The sequence below is a fragment of the Strix aluco genome, chromosome 3 (assembly GCF_031877795.1).
Source record: "Strix aluco isolate bStrAlu1 chromosome 3, bStrAlu1.hap1, whole genome shotgun sequence".
Classification (NCBI taxonomy): domain Eukaryota; kingdom Metazoa; phylum Chordata; class Aves; order Strigiformes; family Strigidae; genus Strix; species Strix aluco.
In genome coordinates, this window is record NC_133933.1 from 6,148,629 (window position 1) to 6,163,710 (window position 15,082).

The 15,082-nt window shown below is 37.4% G+C and overlaps 1 protein-coding gene across 4 annotated transcripts in view; it reads right to left on the reverse strand.

Moving 5' to 3' along the window:
• TASP1 (taspase 1) overlaps positions 1-15,082 on the reverse strand; it is a 90,147-nt gene that overhangs the window by 54,714 nt on the left and 20,351 nt on the right. For 3 of the 4 annotated variants that reach the window (XM_074817237.1, XM_074817233.1, XM_074817235.1), the window contains exon 7: positions 11,897-11,976. In XM_074817237.1, coding sequence (XP_074673338.1) covers positions 11,897-11,976 — 80 coding nt within the window. The remainder of the gene's footprint in view (positions 1-11,896; positions 11,977-15,082) is intronic. The other variant, XM_074817234.1, reaches the window with a different exon arrangement.

Consider the following 15,082-nt stretch of genomic DNA (forward strand, 5'->3'; position numbering starts at 1 on the left):
ATATCTGTATGTTTACCCATATATTTAAAGCCACACAATAGTCTAGCAATATTTTTATGTTCCGTAATCAACACAGTATAAAGACCACCTAGGTCTTGCAAAGACAAACATGTATTTTCCACATCTAAGTCCCACATTCAGAAAGGAAGTGTTCTCTAAAGTGGAGTAAAAAAAAAATTGTTATGCTTAAGAGACCAAAATGACATGTTCCCATTTTAGAAGTTTCAGTTCATGAAGAAATTGCAGATATTGACATATTTAGTTTAAATTAGTTTTATTATCCACAGAAATTTTTTTTTAACATCCTCTTTGGAATAGAGAAAAGAGGAGGGGGGAAAATGTCTTTTGTCACTTGTTTAGTCATGCAAATCAAGCTGTTAGGAGGGCAGAGGTATACACAGGTAAGTCACTAATTCAATGGAAGTTAAAAAGCACAGGTTTCCTATTTAATCTATAAGCCTTAAAAACTGTAATTTTAAATGAAATTCTGAATACAGCTACATCACTATTATTCAGAAGACTGGAACAGCTGCAAGAACAGTCTATGAATAAAATCAATATCGCAGAGCCAACAGAACACAAAGCTTTCATTTACCATTCTCAAAGTACACAGACAGTGAGCATTTTACTTCTTTGAAACTTCCCCATGCAGGTGCCAAAATCACCTAGTGAACCCTCCTTTAAACCTGTGTTTAAGTACATAAAACTGGACCTTAAACCACCACAGTTATTCAAGTATATAACCTAAAAGTAATGAGAAAGCTGGCATTTCTCTCCAAAAACCTAATGAATACCAGTTTTTTAAAACTGTAAACACATATTAATCTGCCATCACCAAGAAAGGAACTCTTTCCACCACCACTGCTGATTAATGCAGGTACTTTGGACAACACATTTCTATGTTTGAAATGAGGTCCAAGAAGTAAAAAACAAACACTTGATAAGGGGGAGAGGGCAAGGAATCATTTTCGTCTAGTGCTAATTGGGGGTGGGGAGGAACAAACAGAAAAACCTCACACAGATCAAGAATTTGTTAAACAGAAGTGTCCCAAAATAAACCAAGCCAGCACGTCGTTTTTAACAGAATTTTTAAACAGGAGAACTTGTAAGTTGACAGTCAATAAATACAACAAACACCTATGGGCAGAGCCACAATATGGGCAAGTGAGAACGGTGCCTGGCCTTGGTACTCATCAAAAGTAGGTATTACACGGGGATAAATATGCCTAAACCTGTTATCTCCTGCTGCCACTGCCCCCCACCAATTCAGAAAAAAGCTACAGCAGCAAGACAAATACGAGGGTGCAGGAGCCCACACATGAAAACCTGAACAGAAGTTTGCCTTGTATTCCAAAACCTAATGCTAGTGGTGTCCTGAAACCTTCTGCAATATTTGCACGTTGACCAGTTCAAATATCTGCACAAAGATCACATCAAAACTAGACGACACAGGGGCTAGTTCCGAGACGCCCTGTCAGCTACTCAGAGTGCTGCTATATGGCCTCTCAGCATCATCACTCCAACTATACTTTGGCTGTTACTTCTGCTGCCATTTTTCCACAACATATGAAATTCTCCAAGCTTAAGAGAGATGTTTCATTCACTGAAGTCCTCAGTCTCTAGCTAAGCCATTAAGCAATTTTCAGATTTTACCTTGTGCTTTAAGATTCTATTTGTCTTTGCAAAACAAGAAAAAAACCTGAAGATTTGCTTTGAAGGATCTAATGGTTCACAGTAGTTTCTTATCTGCATTAATTCAAAGTAGTACCAGCAAGCTAGGAGACATAGGGCAGCAAACAAGTCATTATTAACAAAGCAGCATAGATTTTATTAGGCAATAAGAAACACTAAGTATGAAATTAGGCTAGTGATGTACCACCTTGTCCATGTGGACAGAATGGATGACTCCCCTACAAAGCAATGATTTGGGCTAACAAAAAAACCTGTGCTTAGTCCTCAGGTGTCAGAAATATCTTCAGTTCCTGGGCACCCCAATTGTCTTTCAACTGTCTGCTGGGGTAAAGATTTATCATGCATTTTCTTTCTTTTCCTACTTTGCTAGTCTTATACGTGAGAGAAGTGGTGCAGTGCATCAAGGACTCTTTAACTGGATGATCAGATGTCCAGTGCCCCAGGAGATGCTGTGGAATGCATTTTTTGCATATCTTAGGCCCTGTCAGACAGACAGATGAAGAAAGTTTTCTAGTAACATAGAATGATGTAGGTTGGAAGGGATCTTAGGAGGTCACGTAGTCCAACGTCCTAGGAAAAGCAAGTCCAATTCAAAAGGGCTGCACAGGAACTTGTCAAGTTTTCAACACCTTCAAGGATGGAGATTTCACAACCAGGATGGATATTTGACCAACCTCATGTTAAAATTTATATTTTTTTAAATTAGTCAAAATCTCACATATTTTAATGTATGTCAGTCCTCTCTCATCCTATCCCTGTGCAGACACCACCACACCTAAGTAATATAACACTTAAATGCACAAACACAGAACAGTCTAGGTTAAGGAAGCTAGCACACTTGCCTAGTAAAATACACAAACTTTCCCAGCCTCCTCCATCAAAATATCTACCAAACTTAATCATCAGCTCCTATTGTGAACAGATACTGTAACATTTGTCACATTGGAAAGTTCATACTGTTACACTAGAGAGAGATATCAGAGAGGTGCCAGTCATGGTTCTGTACTTCCAGATGACATGAATTGTGATCAGAAACAGCCGAGTCTGTTGGGAGGGGTAGGGGCTCAGGAAGTTCTTTTTCAGGGGTGAAGGACTGTAGTTTTTTAGTATCATGCCTCCCTTCCCGGAGTTATTTATATGAATTAATGTAGTAATTCAATCATTCTCAAGTTTTATTCAGTTGAGCATGAAATGTCATACCTTTCCATACTGTGAGGGAAAGAAAGACTATTCAGAGTTCCCTTAGAGTGGAAATTCTTGCGCTCAGGCTACATTCAACTTCAGAATAGTTATTAGGATTAACTTTCATCTGAAAGCTGAAGATTTTGTTTTAGCAATGACTGATTAATAATCACCTTTCAGTATTTAGGGAAAATAATTTTTATCAGCAATTATCAATTCCTCTTAGCAACATAAAACAGCTAATATCTCCAAAGTGACCAAAGAATTGTGAAATAAAGGACCAGTTTGTAAAAGAAAACCTAGCAATTTCTTTTTTCCTCTGACATAGATTTATGCCCAACTTCAGATGATCAGTTAAAATATCTTGAACCTTAAATTTTACTTTTTTTTTTTCCCAGAAGAAGGGAATAAAGACTAATAGCAAGTGCAAGGCTGTCTGCTCTCAGTTTATTCCTGCCTTTGCAATGTTCTATCCGTGTAAAACCACTACAAATGCCATTAAACTGGTTAGTGCTCTGGTTGCTTTGTCTTGCTTTATTAGTGACAAACGAAACTAGAAAACACAACTATGCTTCACACTAAACATGTGAAAGATTAAATTAGTTTTCTGAAAACATCCCGTAAGTTTGGTCCTTGACAAAGAATGCATTATGGTGTTTTAAGTCCAATAAAACATTTTATGAACTAAAAAAAATTCCAGGATTCAAATGCGCTTAGTTAATGATGCACACATGACATGGAAAAATAACCCACTGAAAAATTATTTTGAAAATAAGCACTATACACAGAAGGAAAATGCCTACACACAGTTTAAGTTCATAATTTGTACTAAATCTAAAACAAAAACTCAACTTTGTGGTGCAAGGATGCCAAGAAATTTCACTTGTCCTAAATGACAGTACAAAACCCACTCTCACCTTCTCCAACAAGACAGCATATTCCAAGCTTGAGAAGAGGAAAAGGACACAACACAGTGTTGAAGAGAGGCATGTTTTCCTAAAATGAATGCAATATAGCTACATCAGCTTGATGCTGCCTGGGCCAAGGAGAAAGGGAAGTAAGAGAGGTAGAGCTTATTGACTGAGAAGGGGAGGAAGCTAGAAAAAGAGAAGGGAGTAGATGGAATTTTAGTTTGAAAAATTCTTGAATCACAGCCCAGAGCTATTGTTGTTGCAATCTATGGAAAGGTATTTAATACAACATCCTTTGATTTTGCTCAAGAATTTAAAAGTTTAGATGCAAACAAAATATGTGCTTTCAGATAAAAGTCCCTGACAATTACTACCCCACACAGTAATAGCATGTAGGCTCAGACTCATTCTTAAAAGAACTGTGTCTTGAAAGCCACAGAGTACAACCAGCCGTTCTGTTTTGCTTTCTCATTTATGTACATACTGTCATAAATAAAACTACTTCAGAGCTGCTGGGAGAGGAAGGGAAAAAAAGAACAAAAAAACCCACAGCTTTACAAAATGATTGTCTGTTAGCGTTTAAACTCCATGCTCAGGCCTCATCCAGATTAAAGACATGTAACAACTGACAACAGAAGCGTATCAGAACTAGATTATTATTAAAAGCTCAGGACTTCAGGCTCACAGTTATGGTATTTATCAGATATCCCTGCAATGCAGCATGGGCTGCCTCTTTAAGAACAAATAATCTTCAAGGACCTGAAAACATCTTCACAGTCCTCCACATTCTCCCTTCAACCCCACGAGGTACTGATAGGAGCTATCCGCAGGTACTCTGTACTCAAATATACGGTATTTTGGGTCTAAATGGGCTAGGCAGTGGAAGCACTGGGTGAAATACTTGGTCACGGTGGTGTTGTAGAAGTTGAGACAAGTGTAAGAAGGCTCAGGGGCTGAGCACGGAACAGGTGGAAGTAGCTCCTGCCCAACACCACTTGTCTGCATGAGAGGTTGGTATTAGTGGACGTGATGTCAGAATGTGTGCTTGATAATATGATTAGTATTATCTATAAATGCAGAAGAAAAATCTCATAGACACATCTTGCTCAAAGTTAAGACTGTTACAGATATTCCCGTTTTCCAAAGGTTCCAATGTTACTGGGTACCCTGATGAGACAGGACCACGAGACCTTCACTACATAATTATTAGCACAAGATCCATCTCCCACTTTATCATGGTTAGACAATAAATACAGCTTTTATACAGGCTTTTTACATTGTTCTCACCTCTTAAAGAGATGAGAAAGTAATTTTCAGCAAGCAGGTCAGTGGAAGAAAAAGAAAGAGATCATTGGTCTCTGAGTCAGTTCAGAGATGTCATCTGTGTGCCACTTGTTTGCTGTAAAACTTCCACATCATTTACTCATCTCTTGTACTAATCCTGTTGGCACTCTGACAGTCTGATCATTCCCGTAACTCCTTTTACCGTTATACTACGTACAAGTAAAAATGTAGCCAAAACTCTTGACATTTCTATTATATAATGATATAGTGACTAAGTAAATGAAAGACAACTGTATTCCCCATTCTACATAGCTCTTCAGAACTTTTTCTTAGTCACTTTTCACAGCCAATTAGAAACGATCCAGAGAGCAGAGGTAAGAAAAAATTATTAGAGAGAAAATTAGAATTGTCCTATTCATGGAGTCCTTGAAACTACTGAATTGTACATATAGAACAAATTGCAAGACTAAGGCACTTTTTTTAAAAAAAAAAAATAATGATAAAATGGATACAGATCTACTTGTTAATTCTATCTCTGTGTACTTTAAATAGGCCAGTAGCTGACAGGCTGTTTATTATAATACACTAACATTTCTTGCCCAAAGTTAATGCAAAATGTTTTTACCAAAAAGTCCAAGTTTCATTAAAATTCCCATGCTTTTATAAGCTACATCTATTCCCTTACATATTTTCAGGCTAGGTTGAAAATTAAGAAAATATGTAAGTGAACAATTAAATTTGCAAATAGAACTAACCAATACAAATTTCTAACACCACTAAATCACAAATCAAGTTCAGGACAATACTCAAACCTTCCTATTTAGAGTGGTGGAACAGCAAGCTGGGAACACAAACACAAACTCCAGTGTTTCTATTAGAGGCATAACAAATTATTATGCAACAAAACATTATGCAACCTATGAGTTTTCAGCAATCTTTGTTTAAAAGCAAACTGTAAATTGAAAATACCAAGTCTAAGAATATTTTTAAATCTTTGAAGTACAGATTGAGCTCTGACCAATCATATAGCACCCCCTGGCAGATATTCTTATAGTCAAATGAAAGAACCAGAAAGGAGAACTTTCTGCATTTTATCTTTCTATTCCATATAAAAAGAGAATGCAACTATTGGAGAGGAGTGAATTAAAAAGGAATATACTAGCAAATTAGTTAACCCACAGGAATTAAAATGATCCAGTGAAGAATTCTGTTGAGAAGTTGCTAAAATAAATGGCACAAATGAAAACAGACAAATGAAAATAAATTTCATTTTAACAAAGCTATTTTAAATGACAAATTAACACCACTTATGCTTGTGTTGGGACCAAAGACTACTAAGTGCTACTTCCCATGTTGTCATACTTTGACAGAGACAACGTGAATGGGAAAAAAAAAAATGCATTTCACATCAACAGCATATAACCCCCCCCCTATTTTTCTCAGATCACTACTGTATAGATCCGTTCTTCATAACAAGCACTCAGGGTAAACTGTTGCTGGATGTAGCATTTCTTACTGCTTCCTGGAGAAATCTCTTTTCCATCAAGCAGCCTCTTCTACTCCCTGAAAAATTTTCATTCAAAGCATCTTCTGGGTACTTCAGCCCAACTTTTTTCCTGGCTAACTTATACCCATTCTATTGGCTGCACTTAGCTATTCAGATAACAGAACTACAAGTGAACCTACAATACTATGTTCAATTCCAGGGAGGATTTACACCGTGCCTGGCCTTTTTTTTTTTTTTCTTCTTTTTCTTTTTTTTTTTATTGCCAACAAAACACATACACTTACCAGAGCTCATTGACTTTGTGTATTAAAGAACAGAGGTAGTTAACTTTCACTGCTTAAAAGATGAGCATCTTCTATTTGAGAGACAGCTCTTAGCTTCCTAAAATCAGATATGTGTTCAGATTAACCAAGCTTCCTAATCAAACCCCCAAGACCTGAGTTTCTCTTCAGATCTCTTTCATCCTCACCCTAAAAACAAAGAAACAAGCCCTGCCCTGAGCCACTGATTGAGCCTCGTAGCACAGTTCCAGCAATATGACAAATGTTTTGCTTAATGAAATAATAGTGAAGTGGAGGAGAGAACTGTGGGTGAGGTGAGGTTTGGGGGTCTGGAGGAGAGGCAGGCTAGGTAGGCAATACTGGTGGACAGGGAGACATATGGTGTCTCTACAAGTATGACAATCTGCATGACACTTATCTAGAAAAGGCTCTCACTCATTAAAGCAGCCAAGCAGCCATCGGATAGAAGGGAATATCCTTACATACCCAAAATTGGTTAAAAAAAAGAAAACAGTAAATAAATATCTTGCTACAAGTGCAATGCCAAATCAACCTATAGTAGCATCTACTCTGTTCAACAACATGATGTGATTTTACTGATGACACTGAGTTATTCAAGGTAATAAGAGAACTTGAGTGAAGAAGGATTCTGAGTAGTGACCTGACAATAAAATAGCAGATTTTATTCAGCTCAAATTTTATTCAAGTCTCAAAATAATGAAATATTCAAGCTCAGATTTTATTCAAGTCTCAAAATAAAGAAAAAGAAGTAGTTCTTCAGGCAACCCACAGTTAAGCAGTAAAGGTTTTTGCAGATGCTAGAAATATGGGCTCAAGAGGAAACAACAATTTCATGGCAGAAAATGCCACTGATGACCTTCATGTATGCAGGAACCAGTCATAAGTCAGGAATGTAGAGTCTGGGATAGCAAATGGGGTAGGGAAAGGGAAGTATATATTTGCTCTGTTGTTAGGTTCTTCCTTAAGCATCATTTGTGGCTACTCTTGGATTCCAGTTATCAAGCTATGTGAATCCACTGCAGCTGCTTTGGTTCTTGTGTAATACAACTTACTGAAGTACTTATGGTCACTTCCACGTTGTTAGAGGTACAATCTTGCTGCACGAGTAGTTACCTTCCTTCTCATTCCCTTTGAAGACTTAACATTGTAAGCAATTGTAAGATGCTATCTTACACCACGTTATCTTTGTCAAATCAACTACTTGGCATCTACTATAGGCTTAACTGAAAAATTCAGATAAAAGTGGTTTGGTTGTTACTAATGCAGGCGCGGATATTGACAGTCGAAGCTGTACCTCAAGCTTACGTTGCCTAAAGTATACTTTTAACATTTATAAGAGGTTGCACAATACAGTAAATTAGCGTTTCTGAACTGTGATTACACTCTTAACACATTGATCACACTTTCAAAGTAGTGTCTCTAGCACAGGGTAACAAAGGTCTAGCATAAGGTAGTACAGGCTCTAGTACTGGCAGGAATTAAGCTCTAGTACGGGCAGAAATTAATAAATTCAGCCTTCTCGCAGACTGTAGGCATTACAGGCAGATCACATTTCTTTTCTTCTTTTAAAAAAAAGAAACAAAAAAACCACCCACTCGCTACCCTGGAAAGCCACCAGATTTCTACTAACGGTAGAAATCCCATTTCCTCACACACTTGGCAAACTGAAGAAGACAAAGCAGGTGAGCCTTGACATAACCTTGATGTAGTTCAACAAGTAACATGGTTTAAAACATCATTTCAGTTTGGTGCTCGGATACTTGGATAGTTCAGAGAGAATTATGGAGTGTGACCACAAAGCTGATCGTGCAGCTTTCTTTGTAACTGATCAGACAGAGAGCTCCATCCATGCAAAACCAACCACACAATCCCACAGCCTTACAGCATGTATAACATTACTCTTGCCATCTCAGGCCTGGGAAAAATGAGACAGAATAATGTGACTTCAAGAATATATTTTCCATGTGCAGGACAGAGAAGCCAAAACATATGCACCTAGTTCTCCCTGCTAATACTTATTGCCATAGATGTCTAAGATTTGGCTTCGGCGGTTCTGGGGCGGTTGGGTTTGTTTTTTGAAATTAAGTTACTAAACGTATTTTCCTGATGTTTGGCAATCACTTTGTTCTTCATTTTACAGAGCTATTCAACAGTCACGTAATTTCAAGTTAATTTACCCCCAATTCTCCATGCAAGCTCTACGACAGCAATTGCAGCAAGCATAATAAAAAACTCCCCCATTTTTTGAAATTTGTTACATTATTTAGTGCAATAGCTCACTTCAGATGAGATCCTTTGTGGTTGCTTGGAAACAACATTCTGTTTAATGCTCTTTAATTTAATTAATAGAAGCACCTCTAAGCTTCTCTTCCCTAGTAACACTGGAAAAAACAATTGTGGCTTTCTTACATGTTACTGTGAGGCAGTTTCAATTTCTCTTCAGCTATAATAATCCCACGTTGTCATACATGGTGTTAACAGTTACCATCCAGCCTCACTGACCAGGAGTCTACACATTAAAACACTAGCTTTGCTAAGAACTGGTATGGAAATCAACATAATATCATTTTCTATAACTGATTTTTCAGGTTTTTGTTTGCTCCTTATTGGTGTTGTGGTTTTGTTTCATTTTAAAGAAAAATCAGATATAATACCATTAACTGCAAAATTAAGTGTACTAAAATGCTAGGAAAAATGACAACTTTTAAGTTGCTCAGGCAATCTTTTCTCAGATGCCTCTTAAAATGGCTAATAATGTAGTCTTTATGTAAGCTAGTACTGCTTTCCTGTGTATCTATTTTAGGCACTTAAATAGCAGACACTATCATCCCATCTTTTTTGGGGAAGGAAACTGAAGCACAAGACTATAAGTCAAACATCTCCTTTCTGTAAATCTAGTTAGACACAGGCTATCATTTATGCTAAGGTGAAGTAACAGAGAACATCTGCAAAGAATTCAGTTTTAAGTAAATTGCTCAGTATTACAAAGAATATCTGATTATACCTCAGTCTCTGCCACTGCTTTTTTCAGCATATCCTTCAACTACCCTAATCTGAAATCATTCTTCCAGGAAAACATTCACACAGTCTACACTCCAGTCTCAACAGTCACAGCCTGCTTCACAGCATCAGTTCATTCCTAGAGCAGGTCCATCCTGCACAATGGCTCAAGCATATAATCACGCAGGTGCGTGTTTCAGTATGTATAAACCGGGGTGAAAGCAGCGGTGTGGGGAGCGGAGGGGGGTTGGCAACTTTAATACCAATATTATTTTCATTGACATTGCGACTGCAAATGGCATTTCTGCATTGATTTTGCAATAGGATTAGCTTCACAATCCTGATAACTGTTTTGCTAAATAGAAGTATGCTGAATGTACTGAGGAGACAAAAATAAATCACTGGTGTTTTGGAGCAGGTTGGTCAGAATACATTGGCTGGGATTACACTTCTGATGCTGCTACTATGTAAATTCATAGTCTGGGTTAGGTAAACCAAACTAGCAGTGGTCATCCTTATTTTTAAGCCATAACGTGTAGATTTGCTCTGACCAGGGTACCTTTTTAGCTAGTAAGAGATCATCTAGCAATTAATGTTACAATCTAATCATCTCTGTCACAACAGAAACACACTGCTACTAGAAACAATGGAAACTTTTGTGCATGCAAACAGAATTAGACAAGAAACCTTCCTTCTGGAATATCTCCTACACATAAGTAGCAACTACTTCCTTAAAAAACAAACAAAAAACACACATCCCCCCCAAACTTTTAGGTTTTTTCACTTTTTCTAGAGTCACAGAAATAAAGCTGTTCTGCTTAACCAAGCCCAAAAGTTGTTCTGCAAATGCTGCTTTGGACAGCCGATGGATCGGGCAAAAGGTTCAGTCATGTGGAACTAGAAATCAAAACTTTCTGATCAAAATGAAATGTACCATGAGTATGTATGAAAATCGGCATGATCAAGTAAAATGCTGCCACTGTTTCAGAGGTTACATTTAAGCATTGAGTATTAGCAACTTTGAACTGCAATTTCTGGATGCTTATCTACTTTTAGAACTAGACCTTAATGGGAGCTCTGGGTTTCAATCTCCGGTTTGAGGACTACTCATATATTTTATACAGTAATACTGTTTACTGTAAAATAAAGAAACATTCTGTAATCTTCTGTGTTCTCCTTTTTCTCTGGGTAGTGATCTCTGATTTCTTTCCTGCATAACTTTAACAGGAAGCGTAGGGCATGCTCTCACCTATAGCAAACTACAGACTAGTAGCAACAGCACTTTCCAAAAGGGAGGGGGATTGAAGAAGAGAAGGAAGGGGAACCACACCCTCCTTTCCATGGGTATGATAAGTGAACCAATTTTTTGGCCTACTTTATAGATGGTGTATCAATACAACATAATTACTTCTTTTATTTTTAAGAACAAAAGGTTTTATAAGAGACCTGACTATTGCTAGCATACAGTATAATCCAAGTCCATTCTCTGGGTCGGGTTATTCCACTATATTAGATGAAGCAAAGTCTACCTAGGCTAAAAAAAAAAAAAAAAAAGGAAAATTAATTTGACAGCCTGTTTAGACCAGAGCAGTTCTGGACAAAGACTCAGAGATGGGTGTAACTATAGAATCTGAGAGTCAAACTGGCACCTGCTGAATTTAGATAGATGGTTAGTTGGTGCTTTTAGGATCCAAGATGGACTGGAACCGGAGACTTGCAGGACTGAACTGTTAAAGAGCCTATACTTTGGTAGAAGAAGTCCTTCATTGGATTTAATCCTAGAATCATAAATTTGCTTGAATTAGATGTTTCTAAAATGCAGCTGAAGTAAGAGTTTATACTTTTTTCTGTTTAGATACTTAATAGAAAATTAGTAAACTTAAACCATCCTTGTATACCATAATACCATAAGCTAGTTGAATGTTAGGAACAGTCAAGTGATGTACACCTCAAAATATGAGGCACCATTTAAAATTACTCTGTCCTGTTCTTCCTACTGACACCACCAGTTTACTCACTTGTAGCCATGATACCTGGAGGACATGCTGGTATCCCGTGATCAACTGCCCATCTGTAAGCTCCTTCACCAACTAAAAAGCTAGGAGACACAGAAGAGGGAGTTTAAACAAAACCATATAACAAATCCCCCTTTTCTTGCAATTATTTTTTCTATTTGGTTTGGTCATTTTAAAATCGTAAGCTGTCTACATTTCATAGAAATGTCAGCTATAATTACATTTGGCAACCTTAGTAGTTTCATTAAAAGACTATGCAGCTCTGTCATTAAGTTTAGTATTGGATAAAAACACGTGCTATTAAATTTGAAATTAATTACTAAATAGCACCAGCTTTTAATTGCAGCTAAAACAGGACCAAGCCATCTAGAGTCTTGCTTGCTATAACAACTTAGTAAGATCTTGAAGACCAACAATATGGGATGAATGAGGTGAGAATGGTACGGTATTTCCAGTGAAGTCAGCCAGTGCCACAGGAATATCAAGAAGTATTTTGAGAAGTACAACACGAGCTAAAAATAAGCCTTATTTAAAAGGATGAAAGTCTATGTCATGGAGTTTTACCAAGCATCTGCAAAGGAGACAAGTCTACCGCATTTTTAATATACTTGCAAAAAACCCAACAATCTGTCTTAATTTCTAGTCAGTACTGAACCCTTTACAGTAGTGAGACAGTATGCACTGCTGTGACAATCAATGATAGCAGAAAAATATACACACACATTAACTTTTAGGGAGAAAAAAAAGTAAGCCTCAATGATCTATACTGTTTCCCCTTAAAGAAATTAATCTGATTCCCTGAAAAGGGGAATGTAATAGTTGAAAATCACACATTTTCAGAAAGCTGTTGCTCAACAGTACCAACAACAGCAACACGATAAAGGACAACTATTTCCAATCTTACCTTCATATCCCCCTTTTGAAATAAGAATAACACAACTGCCTGATGGACACAAGAAGTAAAGACTGAGGATTTACAGCAATTTCAAAAAGTGTTACAGAAATACCAGATTTATGAATATAAGGCTAAAGAAGTTATTGCAGCTACAAAGATGTCCCTGGGGCTACCTAGCACTACAATTTTGAGAACATTATTGATATAGCAGATCTGTTGGCATTAATATTGTTGGAAGTTTTCTTGACAGGGCTGTATCTGACACCTGCAGCTTTTGGTATGTGGTATTTTGAGGTGGTACTTTGTCTTCTCTATGACTTAACCAATACAAGAGGTGTGTCCAGTCTTTCCTTACAAAAGTCTCAAAACAAAAGTTTATCTAGATGAGAATTTGAATTGTTAAATACATATTTCTTACCATCATTAGTGCTGCTCCAGATAAATATTGTTCATGTTGCAAGATACTGTAGAATAAGTTAGGGGGTACTTTGGGAGAACTCGAGCGTCTCCTATTAGGTAAGCTAGTGCTCAAGAAACCTGTCACCTTCATTAATGTCAGAGAGAAATGCAGACTGTAGCCAAACCTAATTAAGTAGTATTCTCCATTGACTAAAAGAAGAAGGTTTTGGTCTTTAAAGAAAAGTTTTCTATCAACAATACATTCTCAGGAAGTGAATAAGCACTTCCTGTTCAATAAAACAATTTACACAGAGAAGGGTAAGTGGAGAAAGTATCAAGCTCAAACATTAGGAGTTTTATATATGGTAACTTGAATAGCACAGATCAGTCAGAAACACTGCATTTTACAAGCAATCTCACAATTGCCTTTTTAATACTTAAAAACACAGAAACAGTCAGTAATACTTAATAAGAGTGCAAAAAAAGCACCCAAGAATGTCTCAAAACCTAGGTGATGTGACTTTTACTTTGCTCACACTTGCGTTCTTATTTCCTAGATTCCTCTTCCCTCCTATAAGATGGGCACAGACAAAATATTTTCCTGTTCTGGTCCCAAAGAATAGTTAGATTAGTCAAAGCAGACATCAAATCGAAGCCCCATAACACCACAGAGATCATCCACCTTGTTTAAACTTTCCAGTTCAGATGTCTTGAAAGGACAGCATAATCACAGAAAAGTTAAAATAAACAGTTTACAAAAAATAAATAAATAAATAAAATCAGGATCTCAGTGCTTTGTTGTCTGTACTACCTATACTGTATCTCCTATTAATTGATATAGGATTAGTTGGTAAGAGACTCCTACAGAACATACAGCATGAACTCAGTTCTGCAGGTAGCCAAATACATATAATCTAAACAAGACTGAACAGTCTTTACACCATCCCAAAAAGCAAGTTCTGTGATCCGGTTCAGCACACAGCCACACACACAGTTGTACCAGCCACAGATGAGAGGGTGGCGAGAGGGTGGGAACCAGCAGACTGGCACTGGGGAACTGCCTTAGTTGTCATGAGAATCATCCATGTAGCCACGCAGAAAAACTGCAACAGGCAAGAATGAGCAGGGCAATACTTTAAGCTGACAGAAAAACAAAACTACCTTTAAATAACTACCACCAAGCTTGATTTACTGGGGGAGAGGGAAAAGAGGGAATAAAGCCAGTGGGCTATAGAAAGCAGCCAAAACCCCACCAAGTTTCAAAAGCCTTTAGGCTAATTCAAAATACAATTTTCCAAAGGGGAAAAAAAAAACAAAAACAAAAACCAAAAAACAAGGATGAATGAGTTTGTGCTCTGCTACTCTGAAAGTTGGTTCTGCACAAATAAGATAAAAAGATCTCTCTTGCAAATACATCAAACGAAGAGTACTCTGTAGTTGTTAAAGGCTCAGAACACACAGAAGATGAAAACATCCTCCCAGCAAGGAGCCGATGCTTGAACACTCTTTCCAGTTCCAGGCAAACTAGACCATATTAATGGAAAATGCAAGTCAAGGTCTCTAAAAATGGTCTTTTTAGGCAATTTTCTCCAAAAACATTGTTATCCTGGTGCTGTTTGCTCCAAAAAGGGCCATTTAATATGGGCTCCAGGGAGACAGGCCACACCAAGCTAAACAGAAGTGGCAGAAGGAGGTTAGGTTCATTAAAGATGGCCAAGGTGATCCTGAATGTAACAAACCCACTTTGTAACATTTATTATAAAATTCAGCAATCACTCTGAAATCACTGTTCCAAAGAAGAAACTGTTCTGAATATAGATCAGAGATAAAAAGGTGGTTCAGGCCTTCACTCTAGGCACTTTCTTGACTACACACTGCCCTACAAGTTACACTAC